Here is a 22570-nt window from a genome sequence, read left to right as displayed (position 1 = left end):
CTGATCATACATCTATAGAAAGTCAATCATGTTTGCCTCAGTTTCCTCAACTGTCAAATGAACTGGAGAAGGAAATGATGAACCAGTTCAGAATCTTTGCCAAGAAAATTCCAAATGGGGTCACAGAGGGTCAGTTATGACTGTAAAATGACTGAATTAAAAATATAGGATTGTTTAGGTCCATGTCTATCTTCTATGTTATCATTCCTCTATTCTTTTCTTTAATAATAAAAAAAGTTAGTTTTCAATACGCCTAAATCATATTGACTGCTGGTCTGCCATGTGGTCATCTCCTAAGGACCATAAGGCAATTTGGGGGGCAAACTTGACAAGACTCAGCTTTTTTTTAGCAGTCTATTGTAAGTCTTGTAATCATTTAAAAGCTTTTCTACTTTAAAAAATATTTTTAATTGAAATAAAACTTGGCAAATTCATGTCAAAGATTCAGTAAGGATAGAAAATCATCAATACCTGGCCCTTATTAATAAAAAATGCCAAACATTCCTTTCTCTTGCCTTAGGGAAAGTGATCCAGATATCTTCTCCTCCTCCTGGTAGGCTTTAAGAGGTTCAAAGCTTGCAATATGCCTGATCTGATTGCTTTCAAAGTAAGCCCACTCTGGTCTTTCTTCAGAATGTCTACCTGAAGCCACCATGTGTTAAACTATCCGTCTCACATTCCAGGAGACCAGGAGATCTGAGATCTTCCATCAAGGCTTGGAAATCATAAGATCATACATAGATTTATAGCTGGAAGGGACTTAAGGGGCCATTTGGTCCAACCTTTCCTTTTACAGATAAGGAAACTGAGACCCCAGAGGGTTTCTGTGATTTGCTCAAGGACACCCAACTAGGAAGTATCAGAGGTGGGAATTGGCAAACTAACTCCCTCAGTCCCATTAAGTAAGCAGAATCATTAGGACTCTTGAGAACATTCCAGAGGAAAGGAAATTAAGTTCCCGAGATAGGAAAGGATATGACATTTCCTGAGCAGGCCCAGGTGCCCAGAATCTGGGACATTATGAAATATTTACAAAAGGAAATTACGCTGCCAGATTTTTCAGATGCCTCTGTAGACTGTCCCCAGCAAAGTGCCATTACATGTTTCTTCATTCCTTCAGCCAGGAGAAGATGCTCAGAGCCAAACAGCTGTGGCCACTTCATAAAAAGACTTTGGCACTTGATGCCCTCTCTCTTCCTTCCCTTCTTTCCCATCCCAAGACTCTAAAGGCAAAGCCATATATGAAAAAAGGGGGGTCACTTTGATGGAATGAAACTGTAACCAGCTACTAAATTAGCTATTTAGAAAGTTCCATCCATTTCTCCCTTCACCCAGAACCCGTCCTCCTGTGGGAAGCCATTATGGTTTGGATAGATTTTAAAATCCTCTTCCTGGACTAGAAATATATTTCTAGTGTCACAAGAGCACAAAACCATTCTTTATTAAGTCCTAGGGAAAATAATTCCATCTCTAAGGATTGCAACAGCCTGGCTGCTGTCTGTCCTCTGGCACAATTCTTGCTTCTGCACCTGGGGAGGCTGCAGAAAATGGCCAAGGGACCCCGTCACGAAGCAATATCACTTAAGGAATGTAAATCACCACTGTTTCACTAACACATCATGGCTTCAAGAAAGGAAATGAAAAGTTGCGTTGTTGTCACCTGCATTGATCGCTCTACAGAAAGAAAATGACTGGCCAAATTCCTCCGGCTGCATAGAGTTCCAGGGGCCAAGGGAGACAACGAGAATTAGATTCAGTGAGCATTTAGTCATATTTTCTGGTCAGTCCCCTGAGTCAAGACCATTCTCCTAGTCCAAGTTTAATCTCTGGGTAAAGAACAGCAAGAATTCTAATTATGGCAGGAGCCTGGACCGAAAACCAGGAGGATGTGAATTCTAGCCTCAGTTCTCCTACCATACTAGCTGTGTAACGTCTCTGGATTATCGTTTAGTTATCCATAAAGACAGACTACAGAGCATCTCTAGGGTCTCTTCCAATTCTCATGTCAAACCAAAACAGCTCTCTTTTTATTTGGATCAAGCAAAACGATATTCATTCAATAATGTGTTTTAAAATATTGCTCTAATAGTCCTTGGCTGTTAAATTTAGTCTTGGCTAACAGCATGCTGCCACAACAGGAAACTGAAAACATTTGTTAGGAGTGTGTGTGTGTGTGTGTGTGTGTGTGTGTGTGTGTGTGTGTGTGTGTGTGTGTGTGTGTATGGAAGGGGATGGGGTTGGGGGGAGGTGGCCAGCTGTTTCTAGTGATGACCTGAATATATATTATAAAATGTTTGTGGATGGAGTCACCACTTTTCCACCTGGTTTGTTTTTCACTGAAAACGTTCTACATTTTGAGGTAGACCTTTTAATGTAAATCCATAAATATTTTTGGGTACCTACTAGGTGCAAGGCATTGGGGACATACACATCAAAATGAAGGAGTTCTACTTACACTTGCATTCTATTGGGATGCAAGGTCTACAGTTGGAAGGGACTCAAGGGGCCATTTGGTCCAACCTTTCCTTTTACAGATAAGGAAACTGAGACCCAAAGGGTTTCTGTGACTTGCTCAAGGACACCCAACTAGGAAGTAGCAGAGGTCACCAAGGTGACCAAGTGGATAGATCGTCAGCCTCAAAGTGAGAAGAAGAGTGTGAGTTTCAAATTCTGTCTCTGACACTATTTATATGACCTTGCACAAGTTATTTAATCTCTAGTTGTTTAGGCAGTTAGCCTCAGGGTTAGGCAGCCCTCTAAGATTATAAATTGAGAGTAGATGCTGAGCTATATTGGATGAAGGAATTTACTTATTGGAGAGTTTTAGTGAATTGTTTAAGAAAATATATGGGAAAGGGTTGGAAAGTCAATTTTTTGGGGGGTGTCCCTATATGGTCCATTGCCCTCCCTAGCAAGATTAATCACTTATTGAATCCTTATTTTCCTACAGATATACTTTATATTTGCTTCCTTGCAGATATGTATTCCCTCCCCAGCATGTAAACTCCTTCAGGGTGGGGAAGACTGTTGCATTTTTGTCTTATGGATCCCTAGTGCCTCCTACTAAGTAATTTCAAAGGGGAAGGACTGCTAATGACTGGAGTTATCTGAGAAGACTTCATGCAGAAGGTAGTACTTGAGTTGGGCTTTGAAGGATTCTGTGAAGCTGAGATGAGGGTAGAGTACCTTCCAGGCATGTAGGACCATGTATGCAAAGGCCGGGAGGTGGGAGATGGAATTTTGGGTTTGGGGAATAGCAATTGGGCAGGTTTGACTGGAATAGAGAGTGCATGGAGGGAAATACGGTGCAAAAAAAAAATTTTTTTTTTGTTGTTGTTGTTTGTGCTTTTGAGTGTGAAACACTTAGAAAAAGTGCAGTCACTTTTGAACCTGGAATGAATTCTATGGCAATTGTCAATCATGGCCAGAAGTAGAGAATGCTCTCCTGTGAAAGCTAACATGCTTCCCTCAGCCTCAAGTGTTCCTGTTATTTTGATAACAGTTTATCAAGTGGCTACTGAAAGTGGGATGCAGGAGGAAGTCATTTAATGATTCCTTGATGTTTAGAACAATATTTGGTTCTCATTGAGATGATCTTACCAAATAGATCAATTTCTTTACCTAGATGTTTCCAAATTTTATACAATGACATGATTAATGGTAGTCAGGTGAAGGGAACATAGTTCTAGTTTCTCCAATAATCCACAGATCACTGAGTTGATATTTGTTGAATTGAATCACATTACAATCTTCTTAGGACAGCTAGGTGACACAGTAGATAAGAGCACTGTGCTTGGAATCAGGAAGACTCATCTTCATGAGTTCAAATCTGGTCTCGGATAATTACTAGCTGTGTGACCCTGGGCAAGTCATTTAGCTCTGTTTGCCTCAGTGTTTCATCTATAAAATGAACTGGAGAAAGAAATGGCAAATCAGTATCTTTTGCCAAGAAAACCTCAATTAGAGTCATGGAGAGTTGATTCAGTAACCATAAAGTATCATCTTAGGCAACTGTGGGCAAGCTTTGTGGCCAGATGTTTTCATTCTTCAGGAATTTACAGTCTAGTGTGAAAATAAGCACACAAACAAAGAATATGAAATAAAGGATGATGAGTACCAGATAATAATAGCTAACATTATATAGTGCTTTAAGTTTTGCAAAGTGCTTTACAAACTCATTTTATTCTTATGACTACCTTTGGGAAGTAGGCATTGTTTTAAAGATGAAGAAACTAAAGCAAATCTGTTCAGGATCCCATAGCTAGTAAGGGTCTAAGGCTCGATTTGAACTCAAGTCTTACTGACTTTATGGTCAATGACTGACAGTGTTAGCCTTTAAATTGCATTTATTTAATAGACATTGAACCAGAGATCAGAAGTCTAGAGCTAGAAGGGACCACAGGGCCATTCATTTTAAAGATGAGGAAACTGAGGAGGTCGAGGGAAGTTAAATGATTTCTCCAAAGTCATGTAAGTAGTAAGCATTCGAGGTAGGTAGGATTGGATCTCAGGTCCCTGAGTACAGAATCAGGGCTTTTTCTTCTGAAATCAACGTCAATCTGAAATTCTGTCTTGGATGAAGCAAACTGCCTTAACTTCAATCCATATAAGAAAGAGCTGATGATTCTTCTCTCAGGGAAGAGAAGGTAAACCTGGACACTCAAAGGATAATATCTTGTGATAATTGATGGGCATTCTCTTACATTCATCATTGTATGATGGAAACTCCTCAGAATCGTGGGAGGGGGTCAGAATAACTTCTGTTTCTTATTGGCTTGAAATGCCAACCTTTTCTAGGTAGAAAGAAAATAAGGGGAAATAGTTTTTGTTTTTTAATAGTTCATATTCAAAACTTATAGAGTAGGCAGGTAGCTACATGAGGAGCTAGTGTCAATTTTGCATGCAGTATACATGCTATTATAGCACTTTTCTCTTGCCTGATTATGGACTCAGTTTCTGATTTTTGCTTAAAACTCTCCACTGTCCAAAACCATTAAGACTGACCTCTCTCACCACATTTGCTCCAGTAGATCAACCCCATAGCAACCTGACCAGTAATCATATTGGTCATAGCAGTCAAACACAGAGCCAGAGGTGTGCCCAACATCTGCAATGTGAAGAGGAAAACAATGATTAAATTAAATTAGATTAAATTAAATCTGGGCACTGGTGTATTCTTACTTTGTTGGATCTGTGACCTCATTCATGTGGATTTGCCTTCCAGAGCTGTAGATCTGTCCTGTCCACACCTCACTGTCTGTTTCTTGTCCATGACTTCCCCTGAATCTTCCATAAGAGGTTTAGAGGTGTCTTTCTGGGTCAGGGGTTCTTAATCTTTTTTTATACCAGTCTGGTGAAGCCTTTGGACCCCTTCTCAGAATTTTTTAAGCGCATAAAATAAAATACATAGGGTTACAAAGGAATGAAATATTCCTATCAAAATATTTTAAAAAGACAACCAAGTTTACATTTATGAGAACCAGTGTAGAACTCAGGGGATTACTTATCCATTGCTCTTGCTACCTGACCAGTGGCATGCCTTTTCCAATCAAAAATATCCTGATAATAATCATTTTCACCACTTTTTGCATGTAAATTATTATTGATAAAATGAGATAGTTTAATTATGTCTACCGTCCATTTCCCTATTGCCTTTCAGATCATGTATAACTTTGATTCTTTGCTTAATATATAATAATCTGCAATTTATAGCCAGGGAGCATCAATGGGAAATTTTTGGTGCTAAGAAGTTGTGTGTGTGTATGTGTGTATGTGTTTGTGTGTTTGTGTATGTGTGTGTGTGAATAGCTTGGGAGTGTTGAAAGTACTGTAGAAGGGGCAGATAGGTGGTTCAGTGGATTGAGAGCCAGGCATAGAGATGGGAGGTCCTGAATTGAAATCTGCCCTCAGACACTTTCTGGCTGTGTGACCCTGGGTAAGTCACTTAACTGCCATTGCCTAGCCCTTACTGCTCTTCTGCCTTGGAACCAATGCACAGGATTGATTCTAAGATGGAAGATAAGGGTCATTGAAAAAAAAATACTGTACAATTTCCAAAATTTAATCCAAACTATATTTTCCCCAGTAGAGAGGAATTCAACTTTGGCGTCTCTCTTCCAACAATGTAGCTCTGACGCAAATGTCCTTATGTTAGAATTATACAATATCCCTTAGTATATGCAACCACAGACATATGACAATGGTGACAACTTTGGGTTATTAATTTTAAGCAAGATATAAAGTTTTGCTTTGCAAAGGTATTTGCCACCGTAATGGAGAATGTTTCAAACACATTCAAGTGGAAGAGGGATTTCCTTGTGGATGGTGAGATCCTGCCAATGCTGCCTTTACAGCTGAAATTGTGCTGACTGCATTAACTCTTAGAATATTGCAGGGATTCCTCATGAAACTTGCAGCCCCTTAAAAGAGGTAATTATAACAATCGATGAATCCCTTTTGTGGAGGCTGACATACAATTGAATGAGCTGCCAACTGAGTCAATTCATCCATGTCATTCATTCTAGGCCAGGTATAACAGCAGATGGACCATGAGCTGAGAACAGAATTTAATGGGAATTAGAAAGCAGGCCAGATCTGTATTTTTAAAAGTTAAAATAAAAAGATCCATTATTAGATTTTCTGTCCACACCGTCTCCATTCTCCATTTTTTTCTTTGTACTACTTTCTACCTGAGCAGGCTTGTGTAGACACCACTTTTAGCTCAATTCTTGGAGAAGGGCTTACTTTTTGGAAGCTCCCGATGCTCCGTTTCGGGGTCCGGGGGGGAGGCATTGAGGGGTTTTGAGCTTTGATTGATTAGACTCTGCCTCCTCTACAATTGAGCATTCTCCTCGGAGGCCTACTCCATTGACTTCTCTGGGCTAGGTTAATGGGTGCCATGTTTTGGTGGGAGCTCTACTGCTTTGCACAAGCTGCCTGTCATGTACTTTATAAAACGAGGGCACGTAGCATTTTCTTTCCTTTCGGTTGAGAGTCATAGTAATGATTTCAAGGGAGTTGGGAAGGTGGGTTACTTTGAGAAAATGCTAACTGGCTCCCTTTTAATTTCCCCCCATTCTCTTTTGTCTTATTTAGTGTTCTCCTCGACCTCTCCCCATCCCAGCAGTGTTGGTAGGCTGCTTTAATACATCCTTTATATAAGATGCCCTCTCTCCTTCTCCCCCTCACCCCCTTCCTTTCAGTCACAAAAAGGAAGGTAACATGATTGGGTTCTAAAGAAACAGCTTCAACAATTTCTGGAAAACTCCACTGGTTAATCAGTTACCTTTTATTTAAATATATATGCTTAATGCTGAATTAAGTTGTAAAAACCCAGGGCTGATTTATGGTCTGGGTCTGCCTTAATTAACATTGATTCCAGGGGAATAGTAAATGGGAATGGCCTTCACAATTGAGGTCGAACAATGAACTCTCTGGGTGTTGTCCAATTTGTAACATGATTTACATGGAAGCAAGCCCTTCCTTTCCTGGGGTTATCCCTTTTTTCATCTGGTGTTCAGGACGGGTTATATATAATCCATAGATAGGAGCATTTGCTGTCAAATAGTTTTGCTGATTTAGAGCAAGGCCACGCAGTGGTCACTATTAATAAAAGAGGAGGGGGAAAAAAAAACCTAATTTGAGGCTTTGCAGGGATTCCAGGTCCTCGTGATGCGTCATCGCTTGTCCAACCTGTGGCATTTTTACGAAGTGGCCATAAAGAAAGTCAGATTAAATGCACAGGATATATACATTTAATCAACAGCCATTGGAGTCTGTAGTGCTGGAGGAGTAATAAAAGCCCCTGTGAATGCAAATTTATAGCCAAAGAATCCAAGCGGTGGTGGAGTGAATGTCTGTTGAGTGGTACTACCTGACACGGGATACCAAAAAACTTTCCAAAGTGAGTTATTTAAGTGTAAGGTTTGGCTTGTAAAGCTGCCAGCTGCTTGGTTTCAAGAGTTGAAACATTTCCAAAACATTGGATGAGGCACTTTATATGTGCACGAGAGTAAATACTCAGGTTTTACTGCCAATTTAAATGTGCTCAGTTTACAGTAATGAGCTTGTATAGGCATTACCTTGTTTATAGAAAGTGGAACAGGAAGAGAAGGACATTAGCCATTACCAGTAGCAAGTTCCCATTACTTTCTAGCCCAATACGATGCCAAGCCGTGCTCCTTCGGTGGAGGGGCTATGGCCCACCCAACCTGGGGCTGTTCCTGGCTCAAATGGCACGGTGGATGGTGCCAGCTCCCTTGCCTTTAGTTGGGCTGTTCAAGGACCAGGCAATAGAGATGCCCGGATTCTGCACGTGCAAAGGAAACGCTGGGACCCGTAGTGAAGCGAGGAAGGAGGCAGGGGAGGAACAGAAGAGACGGGGATGGGAAAGGAGTACATCAGGCACTTTGGAGAACATCTTCGCCAAGGAGAGCATTTTGGCAGTGGTCCATTTACTAAACATATTTTTTTTATACACTTTTTGGAGGCTTCACTGTTGCAGATGCAAGCAGTAAACTCTGATCCATTTGTCTCAAAGGCGTTTTCCAGGACTTAAATTTGTGAAGGACTTCTGAACTCCTCTGACAGTTTACTTTGGTCAGATCTGTGCAGGACCTGAGCAACTCTGTACTTGTGGAAGGCAGATGCTAGAAGAAATAGATTGGTGCAGACTCAAGGACATCGAGGAGAGGAAGACAGATGTGTACAGATTTCAGGACCAGCACATGCCTGGAAGAGATGCATGCCATGCTTCAGAAAAGATACAAATGGATAAAGGGCCTCAGGAGGCAGAGACAGAAAAGGACACTCGAAGAAGGAAAGAGACAGATAGGGAGAAGAGGAGAAGCAGACAGACAGACAGGGAGATGTAGATCTAGAGAGATAGATACCTCATAAATGACAAAAATGTGACTTTAAATACATTGATCTCAAATTTTTAGATTTTCACCCACTTGCTCTTAAAAAATTAAAAAAAAATTTTTTTTTAAGTAACCGGATAGAAAAGAGACAAATAAAACTCCCATTCGCTGTAGACATGTTTGGGTTTTGAGAGACTCTTGTGCTAAGCATTCTTTCTTTTTTGGCCATTAAGGTTGACTGCCTGTGCCAGGGAGGCAGAGAACCACATTTCCCTTTTTGTGCCACTTTCTATTGTTTGGGGATACAAAAGAATGCAAGAACTGATCACAACCAGATTATGTGAAAAATATAATAGCAGTACAATTTCTTCCATTTTCCCATTAAATAATAGTGTGAGTCCACACTCATATTTCACATTCTTCTTGGCTGTTTTTACTCTCTTCACTCTCCCCCTTTTTTTAGTCTTTCACCTAATCTTGGCTAGAGAAATCATTGCTTTTTAGCGGAATGAAGAATTTAACTGGTTATTTAGTGGTGAGTAGACAGAACAACCAATTAATGAATTTTTCACTTTTTGATTTTTGTGTGTGCATAATAACCCCATTTTTCTCTTACTTTCTCCTCTTTCTCCCCATCACCAAATTTTGGAGAGGTCGTTGTCTTAACTTTTAAAAAGTACTTGGACTGTATATAACCTAGTTATTTTCAGTCTCAAATTTATTTTATGGAGGAAGTTTATTTTAACACGTTAAGATTATTTTTGTCCCTGACATAATTATCCCTTTCTACATATTCTTTATTTTTTCTAATTTAGTCTCTTCTTACTTTCATCAGTGTACTCTTGTCCAAACTTCTTTTCTTTTATCCCTCTAATCAGTGATTGGTTTGCAGTCTATCTTTTCTTTTTTTCCTTTTAATTTCATATCTTTCCTCCTTTAGCTCTGTTTTGATTTCTTTCTTCTTCCACTTTCTATTTTTTTCCTTCTTCCCCCCTCCCTCATGATTATTTAGGATTTTCCAGATGCCTATGTTTTCATGGGACTTTACTGTAAATCTGTACATTGGGCTTCTCAAGACAAATTCTGAGGCAATTATCAAGATACTAGAGGGCTTCAATTCTACTTCAAGCCTTAGCTATTTTATGAAAAGGACATCTCATGATGACAGCACTTCTGACACATATCCCGGCCCATTCTCTGTCTTCCATTTGTCTGTCATAGCCTGCCATGATTGAGGAAGTTCTTGTGTTTCTGTGCTTCTCAGGAAGCCTGCTACTCAGTCATCATCTATTCCTTCCTTCCATCTTAACAGAGGTTCTTTTCTAACTTAGAGACATGGAAAAAACTGTGAAAATATCCATAAACATCCTATCGCCAGAGGACTTGACTTATGGACTAGTAATGCTATAATTTGCTTGCATCAGAATCATGGACTTTTAGAACTCCAGGGCAGAGAGTAATTTTAACTGGTCATTTGTTTTATCGTTCAGCCTCTAGGCAAGAGGAAACAAATTCCTCCAGACAATCATGAGATGATATCATTTTTTAAAAGGTAAATGAGGTGGATTTGACAAGGTTCCTGTTCAAATTAGGAAGATTTTGATGAAGAAATGATCCTAAACAATAAAGTTGGCTATTTCTAGTTCTGATTAAATTAAAGAAATATCTCAAATCATCTACTGTGATTATAGGGCACTGACTTTTGGATGAAAGCAATGGATGGGGCGCAGGAAACTTCTATCTGTTGGTTGAAGAGATCAGCCATTCTACCCTGTAGCCAGTGAGAAGGCGAGCCATCTTGGACCTATGTCTATTCAGAGGAGTTACCTCTCTTGCAGGAGTTTGTTCCTTACCTCTCCTTCTCAGTATCCATTTCTTTCTTTGGGGATCAGTTCAGATTGTTAATTCTCTGCGAAATCTCTTCTAAATTTTCTAGAAGAAGGAGGTAGGCCAGTTTCTCTCTGGTAATGTATTAAATATAGATTGTGTATTAAACAATAAGATAATGTATTAAAAATAAGATAACATAAAATGTAGTAAGAAAGATAAGGAGGAACTGGATTGTGAAGTATCTTACATTTTCTGTCTTCCCTAGTCAATAGTTATTTACTCACTTTTCTTTTTTTCTCTTTTCTTTTCTTTTTCCTCTCCTCTCCTCTCCTCTCTTCTCCCTTCCTTCCTCCCTTTCTTCTTTCCTTTCTTTTTCAAGCTATGTATTGGTTCTAAGGCAGAAGAGCAGTAAGGACTAGGACTAGGTAATGGGGGTTAAGTGACTTGCCCAGGGTCCCATAGCTGGGAAGTGTCCAAGGCCAGATTTGAACCTAAGACCTCCCGTCTCTAGGCTTGGCTTTCAAACCACTGAACCACCTACTTGCCCTCTATTGATTCACTTTCAAAGGAGAGAGAACATCATTACCACCCCTGTCTTGATTCTACATAGAATTTAGCAATAATTGAAAAGTCAGATGAAAAAAAGAAACATTCACTTCTAACTTATCCCTGTATTCTCCTTGAGGGCTAGTTTCATTTTTTCCCCATGTAACTAAGCCCAGTACAAATAGTAATAATAATAACTAACATTTATATAGCTTGTGTACTAGGAACTGTGCTAAGTGTTTTGCAATTATTATCTCATTTGATCCTCACAACAATCCTGGAAGGTAGGTACTAATTAATAAATGTTGGCTGAGTTGAATTAAAAGTTTAGATCTATTTTGTTCTTTGTATTATTCAATTGGCAACAAATTTAGATAAGTGTATTTTTTTAATCTGTTTCATTTAGTTTTTTGAGGAAAGCCAAGTTGAGAATTATCTTTTTTTGAGAGTAAGGTGACCTGTTAAAATATGATAGGAAGGTTTTGTTTTTGTTTTTGTTTTTTTTTTTCACACAGGACTTAGATATTTCTGAAACCATTCAGGGAAGCTGAGATGCTTCAAGTATTGTGGAAACATTTGCTCAACAACTTGCCAAGAAAATTAGATGTCAGTACAGAGTTGGGAAATGTTATCTTTAAGGGAGCTTGTCAATGGCACAGCCAAAAAAATCAAAATATTTTCAGAAGGCTTTTAGATTGTCAGTGAAGAGAAAAAAAGATTTGATCAAGTAGTCTCCTTGTTTAAATCTAAAGGGGTTCCTTGTTTGTTTTTTAGTGTAGACATGTGATTTGATTGGTGTGGAGGAAATTCCGGTGTGGAAGATTCATCCAGTAATCAAAAGCAGCCTCACAGTCTTTCTGTACTGTATTGCTTGGGACACAGATATGCAAAGTGATGTGTAGGATAAAACAACCTTTATGAGTCAGAGGCAGAATTTGAAGTCAGTTCTTTTGACATCTAGAATCATTTTATAGACAAAAATTACTGATCTGGCTCACTGCTGTTTGAAGATAAGATTTTTGGACATTCAGAAATCATCAAAAATTTAAACCTCTCTCCAGAGCAAAATGGATCCATTGATCATCATTTTTTATCTTGAATTCAACTACTAGTTCTTTTTCTTTATGTATGATTCTACAAAATGTTTGAAGAGTTTGATATAGGGACATTAAACAATTTCATCAGCTATCCTCCCCCATACTGCCACCCTCCATTTTATTATTTGCTGCCATTTTATAGATGAAGCCATCATTTTATTATAATAAAATTATGGACCAAAAGGGCTAAAGCATCTTCAACTTCCTTCAGTTAAACCTGTAAGATGACTTTTATTATTCCTTGTTTTCTATGCAGTCTTTCCATACTGAGCAGTCACAGATCCTAACATGGTGTATTTTTCAATCCCTTTACCATTTGGGGGTCTTCTCCCTTTACACTCTTCAGTTTGTCAATATCCTTCATAAAATATGACACCAGGAATGAACACATTTGAAACGCTATATGACCAGAGAAGAATATAGTGGAACTTCTTACCTCTTTCATCTTGTATAAGCTTACTCTTTTGGCATATTATAAGGTCACCTTGCTTTTCTCCCTACCACTATACACTGAGGACCTTTGTGCCTTTCCATCTACCCTGTCTCCAAGGGGTGTGCTGGAACCCACTCTAATGGGCTGCTGAGAGCTGTTTGTTAAATTTTTAGTGTGAGCATTTAAACCTCAGAAATCATGCTACAAATCAGAGCTTGATTTATTGTTTTGTCTAGACTTAAGAAAGTGTTAATAATACAGATAAAACTTTAAAGTGTGTAGGCTTACCCTTCCCCAACTTCACCCCTACCCTCCAATCCCAGCCAGGTTGTTAAATATTTACCAGCAAAACCCTGTCTTTAGTTGAATTTGTTTTTATGTGTTGTATCTTCCAACTATAGTGAGTTCTTTGAGGGCATGAATTATCTGGCTTTTAAATTTGTATTCACAAGTGCTTAGCACAGGTTTTGGCACAGAGAAAGTCCTTCCTTCCTTCCTTCCTTCCTTCCTTCCTTCCTTCCTTCCTTCTTTCTCTTTTCTTTCTTTCTCCTCCTCCTCCTCCTTCTCTTTTTATGGCTTTTCAGGTTTCTTTTCTTTACTTTCTTTCTAAAGTATTTTATCCATTCTTTCAAAGAGCCCTAAACCTCTCCCCTATAAGCTAAAAAGGAGCTCCCTTTCATTGTCTCTAGCAGGGCAACCAATTTATATTCTGAATACATGATAGCTTAGGTCCTTGGAAGGAACACAAACCTAGCAGTCTCTGTAAGTCACTAGTTTACTTTTGATATTTGCTGAAAGTGAAACTTCAGTTCTTTTTTGTTTTTTGTTTGTTTGTTTTTGCTACTAACTCTAACTGCCATGTGCACAAAGTTTTAAAATGAATTTTCCTACCTGTCTTCCTCACCTGGCACAAGATACTTTTACCTGCAATTAGAATTTTCTTGTCAGTTTCCTAATGTAAACAGCTACTCTCAGCTGTTATCTGTGGGGTCTTTTAATGAAATCAGACTAATAACTGCATCTTATCTTTCTCTTCTCTTCTTTCAGTGACTAATCAACCTCTATATCCTTCCTTGACATGCGTCTTCTGTGAGTTCTCATTGAGTTCTTATGAAGTTTTTTATAGTTTTTTTTCTCTTGTCTGTTCCCCTAAAAAAAACACACACAAAAAAATTCTTACTTTCCATTTTAGAATCAGTACTGTGTATTGATTCCAAGGCAGAAGAGCATTAAGGGCTAGGAAATGGACTTTAAGTGACTTGACTAGGATTACACAGCAAGAAAGTGTCTGAGGTCTGATTTGAACCCAGAACTTCTCATTTCTACGCCTGACTCTTAATCCACTAAGCCACTTAGCTACACCCCTTGTTGTGAGATTTTTACTCTTTTCTCTTCCAATTATTATTATCAATATTTTGTGGGCAGACTAGAAGCACAGGTTTGCTGTACTTGGGTTCTCTGAATTGGGTGAAACATTCAGATAAATTAACTATGAAATCCCTTCTAGCTAACTTGTAGATGCCGATCATCTTAACAGCAATTTCATAAATATTTTAAAAATATTTATCCTCCTAGATTTTCATTAACAATGAGTGGCAGAATTCAGAAAGTGGGCGTGTATTTCCAGTCTACAATCCAGCCACTGGGGAGCAGGTGTGTGAAGTTCAAGAAGCAGATAAGGTAATGACTTTGTTGAAAGAATACTCTCTGTGAGATTACCCCTAAAAAAAGAGAACTGAACATGTTCTTAAGAACAGTGTTTGCCAATTTAGACTATGCTGTGGACTGATGAGCTATACTTACTCTAGCTTTTACCATCCTAAGAGCCTGGGCTAGGGAGGAAGAGAGGAGGAAGGAGCTGGATGTGAGAAGAATCCAATGTAGGGAGAAAAAAATCAATTGTAAAAGTTAGGATATGGAGAAGAAATTGGGGCAAAGTCAAAGTAGTAGAGTAGAATAGAGAAGCCCTGGGTCACCATGAGAATCCTCTCTAATCAATATTAAAATAATGCCACAAAACAAATACAGGAGTATAAAGAGGCATGAAAAATCATTATAGAGAGGGGAGGATAAGGGTGCTGACAGGCAATGCTTAAACTTTACTCTCATTGTAACTTTCTCAGAGAGGAGAAAAACAAGTATATTCATTGGAGTATAGAATTATATCTTACCCTACAGAGAAGTAGAAGGAGAATAAGACAAGGGAAGGGGGAGGTAGTTGGAGGGAGGGGGAAGTGGGGTGTTAAAAAGCAAAATACTGGTGAGGAGGAACAGAGTGAAAGGGAATAGAGCATGATCTAAAGGGGATAATAAGATGGAGGAAATACACAGTTAGTAATTATAACTCTGAATGTGAATGGGATGAACTCACCCAAAAAACAGAAGTAGATAGCAGAGTGGATTAAAAACCAGAATCCTATTATATGTCCTTTACAAGAAACACATTTGAGGCAGGGTGACACACACAGATAAAAGGTAAAAGGCTGGAGCAGAATTTTTTATGCATCTAAAGTGAAAAAAGCAAGACTAGTAATCATGATACCAGAAAAAGCTAAAGTAGAAATTGATCTGATTAAAAGAGATAAGGAAGGAAATCACATTTTGCTAAAAGATACTATAAAGAATGAAGTTATATCATTAAAGTTAGGATATGAAGATTTCTGGTATTAAAATATAAACCAATGCCTATTTACACATAAGCATTTATAAACACTGGTCTGGGGTCTCTTGATAGTGCCCTTAATAGTAGTCAATACACTTTTCAGGAAACTAGATTATTCTTCCTTAAGGTGGGGTATTATATCACAAAGGAGAACTTCAGAGCAATTGGGTCTCTTTCTCTTTCTCTTTAACAGGCTGACATAGACAAAGCTGTGAGAGCTGCACGCCTGGCTTTTTCTCTGGGTTCTGTGTGGAGACGAATGGATGCTTCAGAGAGAGGGCGTCTCCTGGACAAGCTAGCCGACTTGGTGGAAAGAGACAGAGCCCTTCTTTCAGTAAGTAGCCTAAGAAAACCCTTTGTCCTTTTATATTGAAATCCACTAGGGTGATTTCTGTTCTCACATTTTCCTGAAAGTTCTTCTGTTTTCAAAATCCCAATGAAGAACTAGAGGCTCGGGACAAAGGTAGCGAGTGATGAGTGAACATGGGGAAAGAAAGGTGCTTCCCTGGGGTGGATGAGGCTGTGTGCAATCAAGCGATGAAGGAGGGATCAGACATGCAATTCTCTTCTCAGTTATAAGGAATCAAGATATAATGTCAGACTCTCAAGAAGGATCAAGAGAGTTTTACAGGCTTCTTCTCATGTGAAGACAAGACAAACATTTATAATCATTACTGTACAAAAATGGAATGGGTTGCCTTATTAGGTAGTGAGCTTCCATCACTAGAAGTTATCAAATAGAATTTGGATCCATACTTGCCAGATATATGATTAGATGAGATTCATGATCTGGGTAGGAATTGGATTAGATGAACTCTGAGATCCCTTCCAATATAATGCTGATACTACCTTTGAATTATAAGGGAACTTGTGTGATTGATTGGAATGACCTTGCAGATGGATAGTCAATCGCAATCAACCAATAGTGGACTCTTAATGGAGAGAAGACAACATCATGAGATCAGTCCATACTTTCCTTTGATTCTACCTTAAGTATATATTATCATCCTCATTCTGCTTATTTTCCTGCTCATCAGTTAATACGAGATTTCCCATGCCTCCCTATATTCGTCATGGTCATCCTTTCTTACAGCACAATGATATTCTACTATATTTATGAACCATGATTTGTTTGACTGTCCCTTGATTGTAGAGCATTGACTTTGTCTCTAGTTATTTGTAAGAACTTTGATTATTAAGTTTTCCCTTATATTGAACAAACATTTCTAGCCATTATTCTAAATTCTGTAATGGTGAAGCTAGCAGATCAAGTGATTTCCAATTTCAAATAACAATTCCCTTTATATATTTAAAAATTACTATCATGATCCCCATAAAGCCTTTTCCTCTGTAGACTAAATCAATCAACCTCCAACCAGTCCTCATATGAAATGATTTAAAGGTCTCTTTTCCATTTCAGTTATATTCTGAATACACTCCACCCCAACAATTTTCCCCAGTTTAGGAAATACTCCAAATACAATCTGACCAGTATATATAGCAATGTGGCATGTATAGATACATACACATACACAAAAGCATATTAGCTCTTCTATTTCATCCTCTAAGTCTTTTTCTACATAAATTGCCTTCTTGGAATGTCTTCCCCATTTTTATTTGTATTTGTACAGTTTGTATTGTATTTATACAGGTATTTGTACAATTAATTCTTAATACAGTTAATAATTTGTACAGTTAATGTCTTCCCTATCTGGTATTTGTACAGTTAATTCTCTAAAAAGCAGATTTTATATTTATCTGTATTAATTTTCATCTAATTAGCCTCAGTCTACTGATGCTGCTTGTTGAGGTCATTTCAGATCCTATTTTGATATCATTAAAGAAATGTGGGCAAGAGGAAGGCTGTGGCATTAAATTATCTATCAGACTCAGAACCTCTATTCTTTCAGGACTATTAGCATATCGCCCTGGCTTCTCATACTTGCATTATTAGCACTGCTCATGCTTCAACCTTCAATACCCCTCTGGGATCTTCTCACTCTGTAAAAGTAAAAAGTAGATCTTTTATAGATCAGCTAATTGGCATTAGGCTAATTATATGTGTGATAAGTTTACAGCCAAGATTGTACTTCATTACTGCAGTTAGATTTGAGTGATTTGAGTATAGAAATGAAATGTCATTTCCTTTCCAATTTGTATCCTTCCTTTTTTTTTTTTTTTAAATCACTTTTCATACCTCACCTAGCTCAGCTCTGCTTGTAGATTAGAGGATTTGGATCTAATACAACAGAGATCCAAAGTCTGTGGTCAGTTTTCTGCCACAGCAGACCTCACAGTCTTTGAAGTCCAATAGGATACTACTGATCACTCGGAGTCTTGGTAAGATCCAAGCCTAGCCAGGTAGACACAGCAGAGCATGGTGGAAAGTCAGCAATGATAGAGTGACTTTCGACAGTGTCAGTAGTCAACAGAGACTTCCCAGGTTCTATGTAATCACAGGCTCTATACTTCACTATGGGGATCTTAGTTATTAGCATGCTAATTCTTAGAGAATGTTAAACCTATCCCAAGGGCTACATAAAAAAGTACTAATAAGCAGTGGGATATGGTTTCTCCTGATCCTTGTAATTCTGGTGAGCTAACACATGCAGAGGTAAGTAATATGATATTTAAAATGAATACCATCTTGTCCACGTTGTAAATGGATAAATTACTGTGTCGGTAATAGCATTTTTCATTCCAATGAGAGAATGTGAAATCAGAGCACATTTTCATTACCTCTTGGTAGGCACTAAAATAATTTTCCCAATCATATGTGCTATAAAAAAATCTCCTTAAGGAGGAACTGTGTCTACATATCTGTAGATACACATGTGTTTATCCTATCTGTCAATCTATATTTGCCTATCATTAAGGGTGGACTTCTAATTGCATCTTTCTTATCTGAAAGTCTCAGTTTTAAAAATTCTGTCTTTTGTCGTATGTTTAACCTAGGCTGCAGCCATTTATATTAGATAATGGGATGATCACTTGAAGTTGTTTTATAGGATATTTTCATTCAGCAAACCAAGATTTAGTATTACTAAAAAAAAAAAAAAAAGGATGTTGGTCATATGATGGTGGACAGAGGGGAATTTAAACCCTTTGGCTGTTAATGTATTTTCTTCCCTAGAGGAGAACTTATTTGATGCTAGTAAATAAATTACCTGGGCACTATAGATAGTTCTGTTCCCAGCAGGGGCCTAGGAAACTATAGAGAACATTTTATATTCTCCAAAGTTCTCCCTAAGTTCCTTGTCCCCATGCTTCTATATGGATTTAGATGGTTTATGGGGTCTTTGAGCCCCTACCTCCTGCTAACTACCATCATTATCAAAACAGAGCTTACTTTGAATAGCATTATCATCTTTGCTATTGATTATAGAAGTGTTCTGTCTATAAGTCAGAATAGTAGGGATTAGGTCCACATTCTTGGTATCAGTGGCTTAAAAATTAGGTCCACATTAAAATACGCTGTCTTAAAAATCAAGGAGATATGAGCTTTTTTTTTTTTTCCAAAAAGAGAAAGCTAAGTTACGTCCATTTTTTTTGGTGAGAAATCATGAAACTTTTCATAAATATTATATGCAATAGAAACTAAACTAGAATTTCCAAAAAAAAACCAAAATTCTTTGTGGTCCCTGGAAGTTTGGTTTGCCAGATATCATTATAATCTTTATGTCAGATCCTTTATTTTATTTTATTTTTTTCTGTGTAATGCTGGATGGTGTATGGACTACAGGAATACTGACTAGGGGAGCCTGATTTTTCCTTCACTTCTTTTTTTTTCTCTATAGACCATGGAATCATTAAATGGTGGCAAACCATTCCTTCAAGCTTTCTATGTGGATTTGCAGGGTGTCATCAAAACCCTTCGGTATTATGCAGGCTGGGCAGACAAGATTCATGGGATGACCATTCCTGTAGGTATGTGGAATCTAAGTATTTTGGGGATGAAAGGGATATAATTTTTCCTTGATTTCCTGACATTTAAGAATACTCTGCATATGCCACATGCAGCCCATGCTTCCATCCCTCAACAAAATGGCATCCATACAAAACATACAAGTGCACACTCATTTATTTAATGTACATACTTTCAGAACAAAAAACTGAGCAAAAACCTCACCTAATTCCTTCACAAACATCTACCACGTGGCCTCTTTACCCATGTGCTGACTTTACACATATCAGAATGAGTATTGGACTTGAAGAGAGGATGATTTGAGTTCAAATGCTTTCTTTCTGTATTATTAACTATGTGACCACAGACAAAGCTCTCAATCACTGGCTACCTCAGTTTCCTCATTCGTAAAATAGGGATAATGAACCTGTGGCCCGGACTTCGCAGGCTTATTGTGAGATGCCAGTGAGGAAATGTCTGTAAAATGCTTTCCAAATTTTAAAGGGTTCTCTAAACATCAGTAATAATTCTTAATGATTAGTACACCTTAATTATTAAATGGATCGGCTAGCATTTTAAAAATATTTGCTGTGCACACAGCATGGAGGAATAGAGAAATATTAAGTCACAGGTCTCAACCCTCAGGGGATCTGTTATCTAGTGAAAGGGTCAAAATGAACAGACATTAAACAATTAGAGAACGATAGAAACTAATTTATAATTAAGTGCTAAAATAACCAGCTGGAGCTAAGAGACTGATGGCTCAATCCAAGCATGAAGGGACATGGGAATGGAGAGGAAGGGATGAATAAATAAGACATTTCTACAAATATTTTTACTTATTTTAGTGAATGGTGAAGTGCTGAATGTTAAATTTCAGGCTATAGTTTAGCTCCTAGACTTCTAGCTCCTATTCCTTTGCAGGAATAAGTCTCTCTCATGAAGCAAATTCCCAAGTGTATAAAGACTTGACTTAAGCAGTGCCAAATCTTGTTTTATGACTTCATCTCTAAGTATCCCAAGGGGATGGCAGAACTATGGGCACTTAAGGAGTCAGAGTTCTTATTTTGTGTGGCTATATCTCATGATGATTCTATGAGAGGATGACCTGATAGGGAGACGGGGCTTTTGCATACATATTGGGTTGGCTCCTAATTCAGTTTGGGTAAATTTGCTATCCTGAATCATGCTGTGATTCTCAACCCCGCAGGCCTTCGTAGGGAAGAGATCAAAGGATGTGGTCCCCAGATTCTCCTGGGCCAGCAAGTAGTATGCTTGAGAGTTCACAAATTTTTACCTTTATAGGTGATTTACATTTTTAGATCTTTTGAACCACAGGGAAAGCTGCCCAAGAGATAGAGGGTTGTAATCACTGGGTTGATTTCTGTCACGAAAAAGCCTCTTTCTTCCTCTCAATTCTCAGGAAATTCAACCGGGGAGAGCCTGATTAGATAAGGTTATGCTGGGATCTCTGAGAAAGATTGATCTTGTTTCTGAAGCTTTAAAAAGGAGACATTTTGGAGGGGCTCCATCCTATTTGATATAATTTTATCTACAAAAGGAGCTGGTTACTTCACAAGCATTGCTATGAATTTTATCCCTATGGGTTCTTTGGGAATATTATCCCTGACTATCAGAATTGGCAGCATATCTTTGGGAAATTCTCTCACCCAGAGAGCATCACTGCTGATATGCTTTTGGTCAAAAATTAACAAAACCTATGAAGTAAATGTAAGATAATTTTATTTTTAAAAACCTTTTCCCCCTCTGATATTGTACTCGTGGGATGTCTTAAGTTCTGAGAAAGAAGTTGAACGGATTTCAACAGAGCCAGGCCACCTAGGGACAGTGAAACTTCTGCAGCAGTGAGATGCTGGAGTTAGGGACAGAGGCAGAGACACAAGTCAGTAATGTTTTCTTCATCCTTCTTACTCTGAAAAAATGATCCACTATCCTTTAAGCCATGGAGTAATTATCCAAATTATCCTTGGATTAAATATAGGGCTTGGCAAGGCTAGCTAAGTTCAGTCAGAAACCAAGAATGGTGGGGAGTGGTATTTTAGTCACTCATTCATTCATTCCATAAATTCATTTCACTCATTCAAGATCATTCTGTTATGATTCTGATTATATCTATATGCTATTTTTTTTCTTAGAAAAATTGTAACATATTAGGAGAGACTACAGAAAGCCAGAGTTGCTGAGCCAGGAAATCTTTACGTTCTCACATAGAACCCATTCAGAAATATAATTTTAATTTAGTTGTTTCTAATTATGTCTTTGAAGGGTTATTGGTGTCAGCTGAAACAAAAAGGAGAGATAAACCAGTCACCATTTTGCAAAATGTAATCCTCCGGAAAATAAGGGATTAAAGCATCTGGGTCACTCCAGAGAGCCTGGGCTCCTTCCATCTCCTACATTCTTATATTCTGCTAGAATGTATTTATAGATAGGTTTTTAAGTACAAATAAACATTGATTTGGAGAGGCAAACTAGAAAGAGAAGGGAATCAGGAAAGACCTATTAGAGGAGAATCATTGAATCATTCCCATAGTTCCCATGGTTTGGGAAAGAGTATTCTTTCTCTCACATTGGCACCAAGGGATAAGGATTACACACAAATGAGAAGAAATACAACAGAGGCTGCTGCAGGGGAAAGAACTCTAGTTTTATAGGGAAAGAATCGGGTTCAAATATTACCTTTGCCACCTCCTACCTGTATGTCCCCGGGCTAGTCACTTAATCTCTCTAGGACTCAGTTTCCTCATATGTAAAATGAAGGGGGGGGGGTTGAATTAGGTATAACTTCTGAGTTTCCTTCCTCTCTAGATTGTGGGTCCTTTGTAATATCTTTCCTTAATGTAGGAGAGGGCTCTAGCAGTGCACCATTCAGACTTTCTAGTTCAGATTCCCTTGAAAGGGTAGAGTCACTGCCTAGCTACTAGTGAACATAGATCTTGTCAACAAATGAGTTCTTCTGCCCTATTTTAGAAACAGCTGCACAGCAGAGGCGCTATTAGGGGATGTCTAGGAGACAGACAATCCAGGAAGAGCAGGCTCTCTGATTTAATTTGCCGACACACCCTGAGCCTCACCCACCATTTCTGCCCACGTGTGACTGTGCATTGGTACTGGGGCATTGCCCTGGCATGGAGCAACAGGGTGCATCCTCTCTCTCTCTCTCTCTCTCTCTCTCTCTCTCTCTCTCTCTCTCTCTCTCTCTCTCTCTCTCTCTCT

General features: G+C 38.4%; 1 protein-coding gene across 2 annotated transcripts in view; it reads left to right on the top strand.

Moving 5' to 3' along the window:
• The window catches only part of ALDH1A2 (aldehyde dehydrogenase 1 family member A2), a 111074-nt gene that overhangs the window by 24375 nt on the left and 64129 nt on the right, over positions 1-22570 (top strand). For both annotated transcript variants that reach the window (XM_044662378.1, XM_044662376.1), the window contains exons 2-4: positions 14343-14447; positions 15623-15763; positions 19227-19356. In XM_044662378.1, the coding sequence (XP_044518313.1) occupies positions 14343-14447; positions 15623-15763; positions 19227-19356 (376 nt within the window). The remainder of the gene's footprint in view (positions 1-14342; positions 14448-15622; positions 15764-19226; positions 19357-22570) is intronic.

This window comes from Gracilinanus agilis, chromosome 2 (assembly GCF_016433145.1).
Source record: "Gracilinanus agilis isolate LMUSP501 chromosome 2, AgileGrace, whole genome shotgun sequence".
Taxonomy (NCBI): domain Eukaryota; kingdom Metazoa; phylum Chordata; class Mammalia; order Didelphimorphia; family Didelphidae; genus Gracilinanus; species Gracilinanus agilis.
The sequence above is the reverse complement of the archived record's forward strand: the minus strand, read 5'-3'. Positions and strand labels throughout refer to the sequence as shown.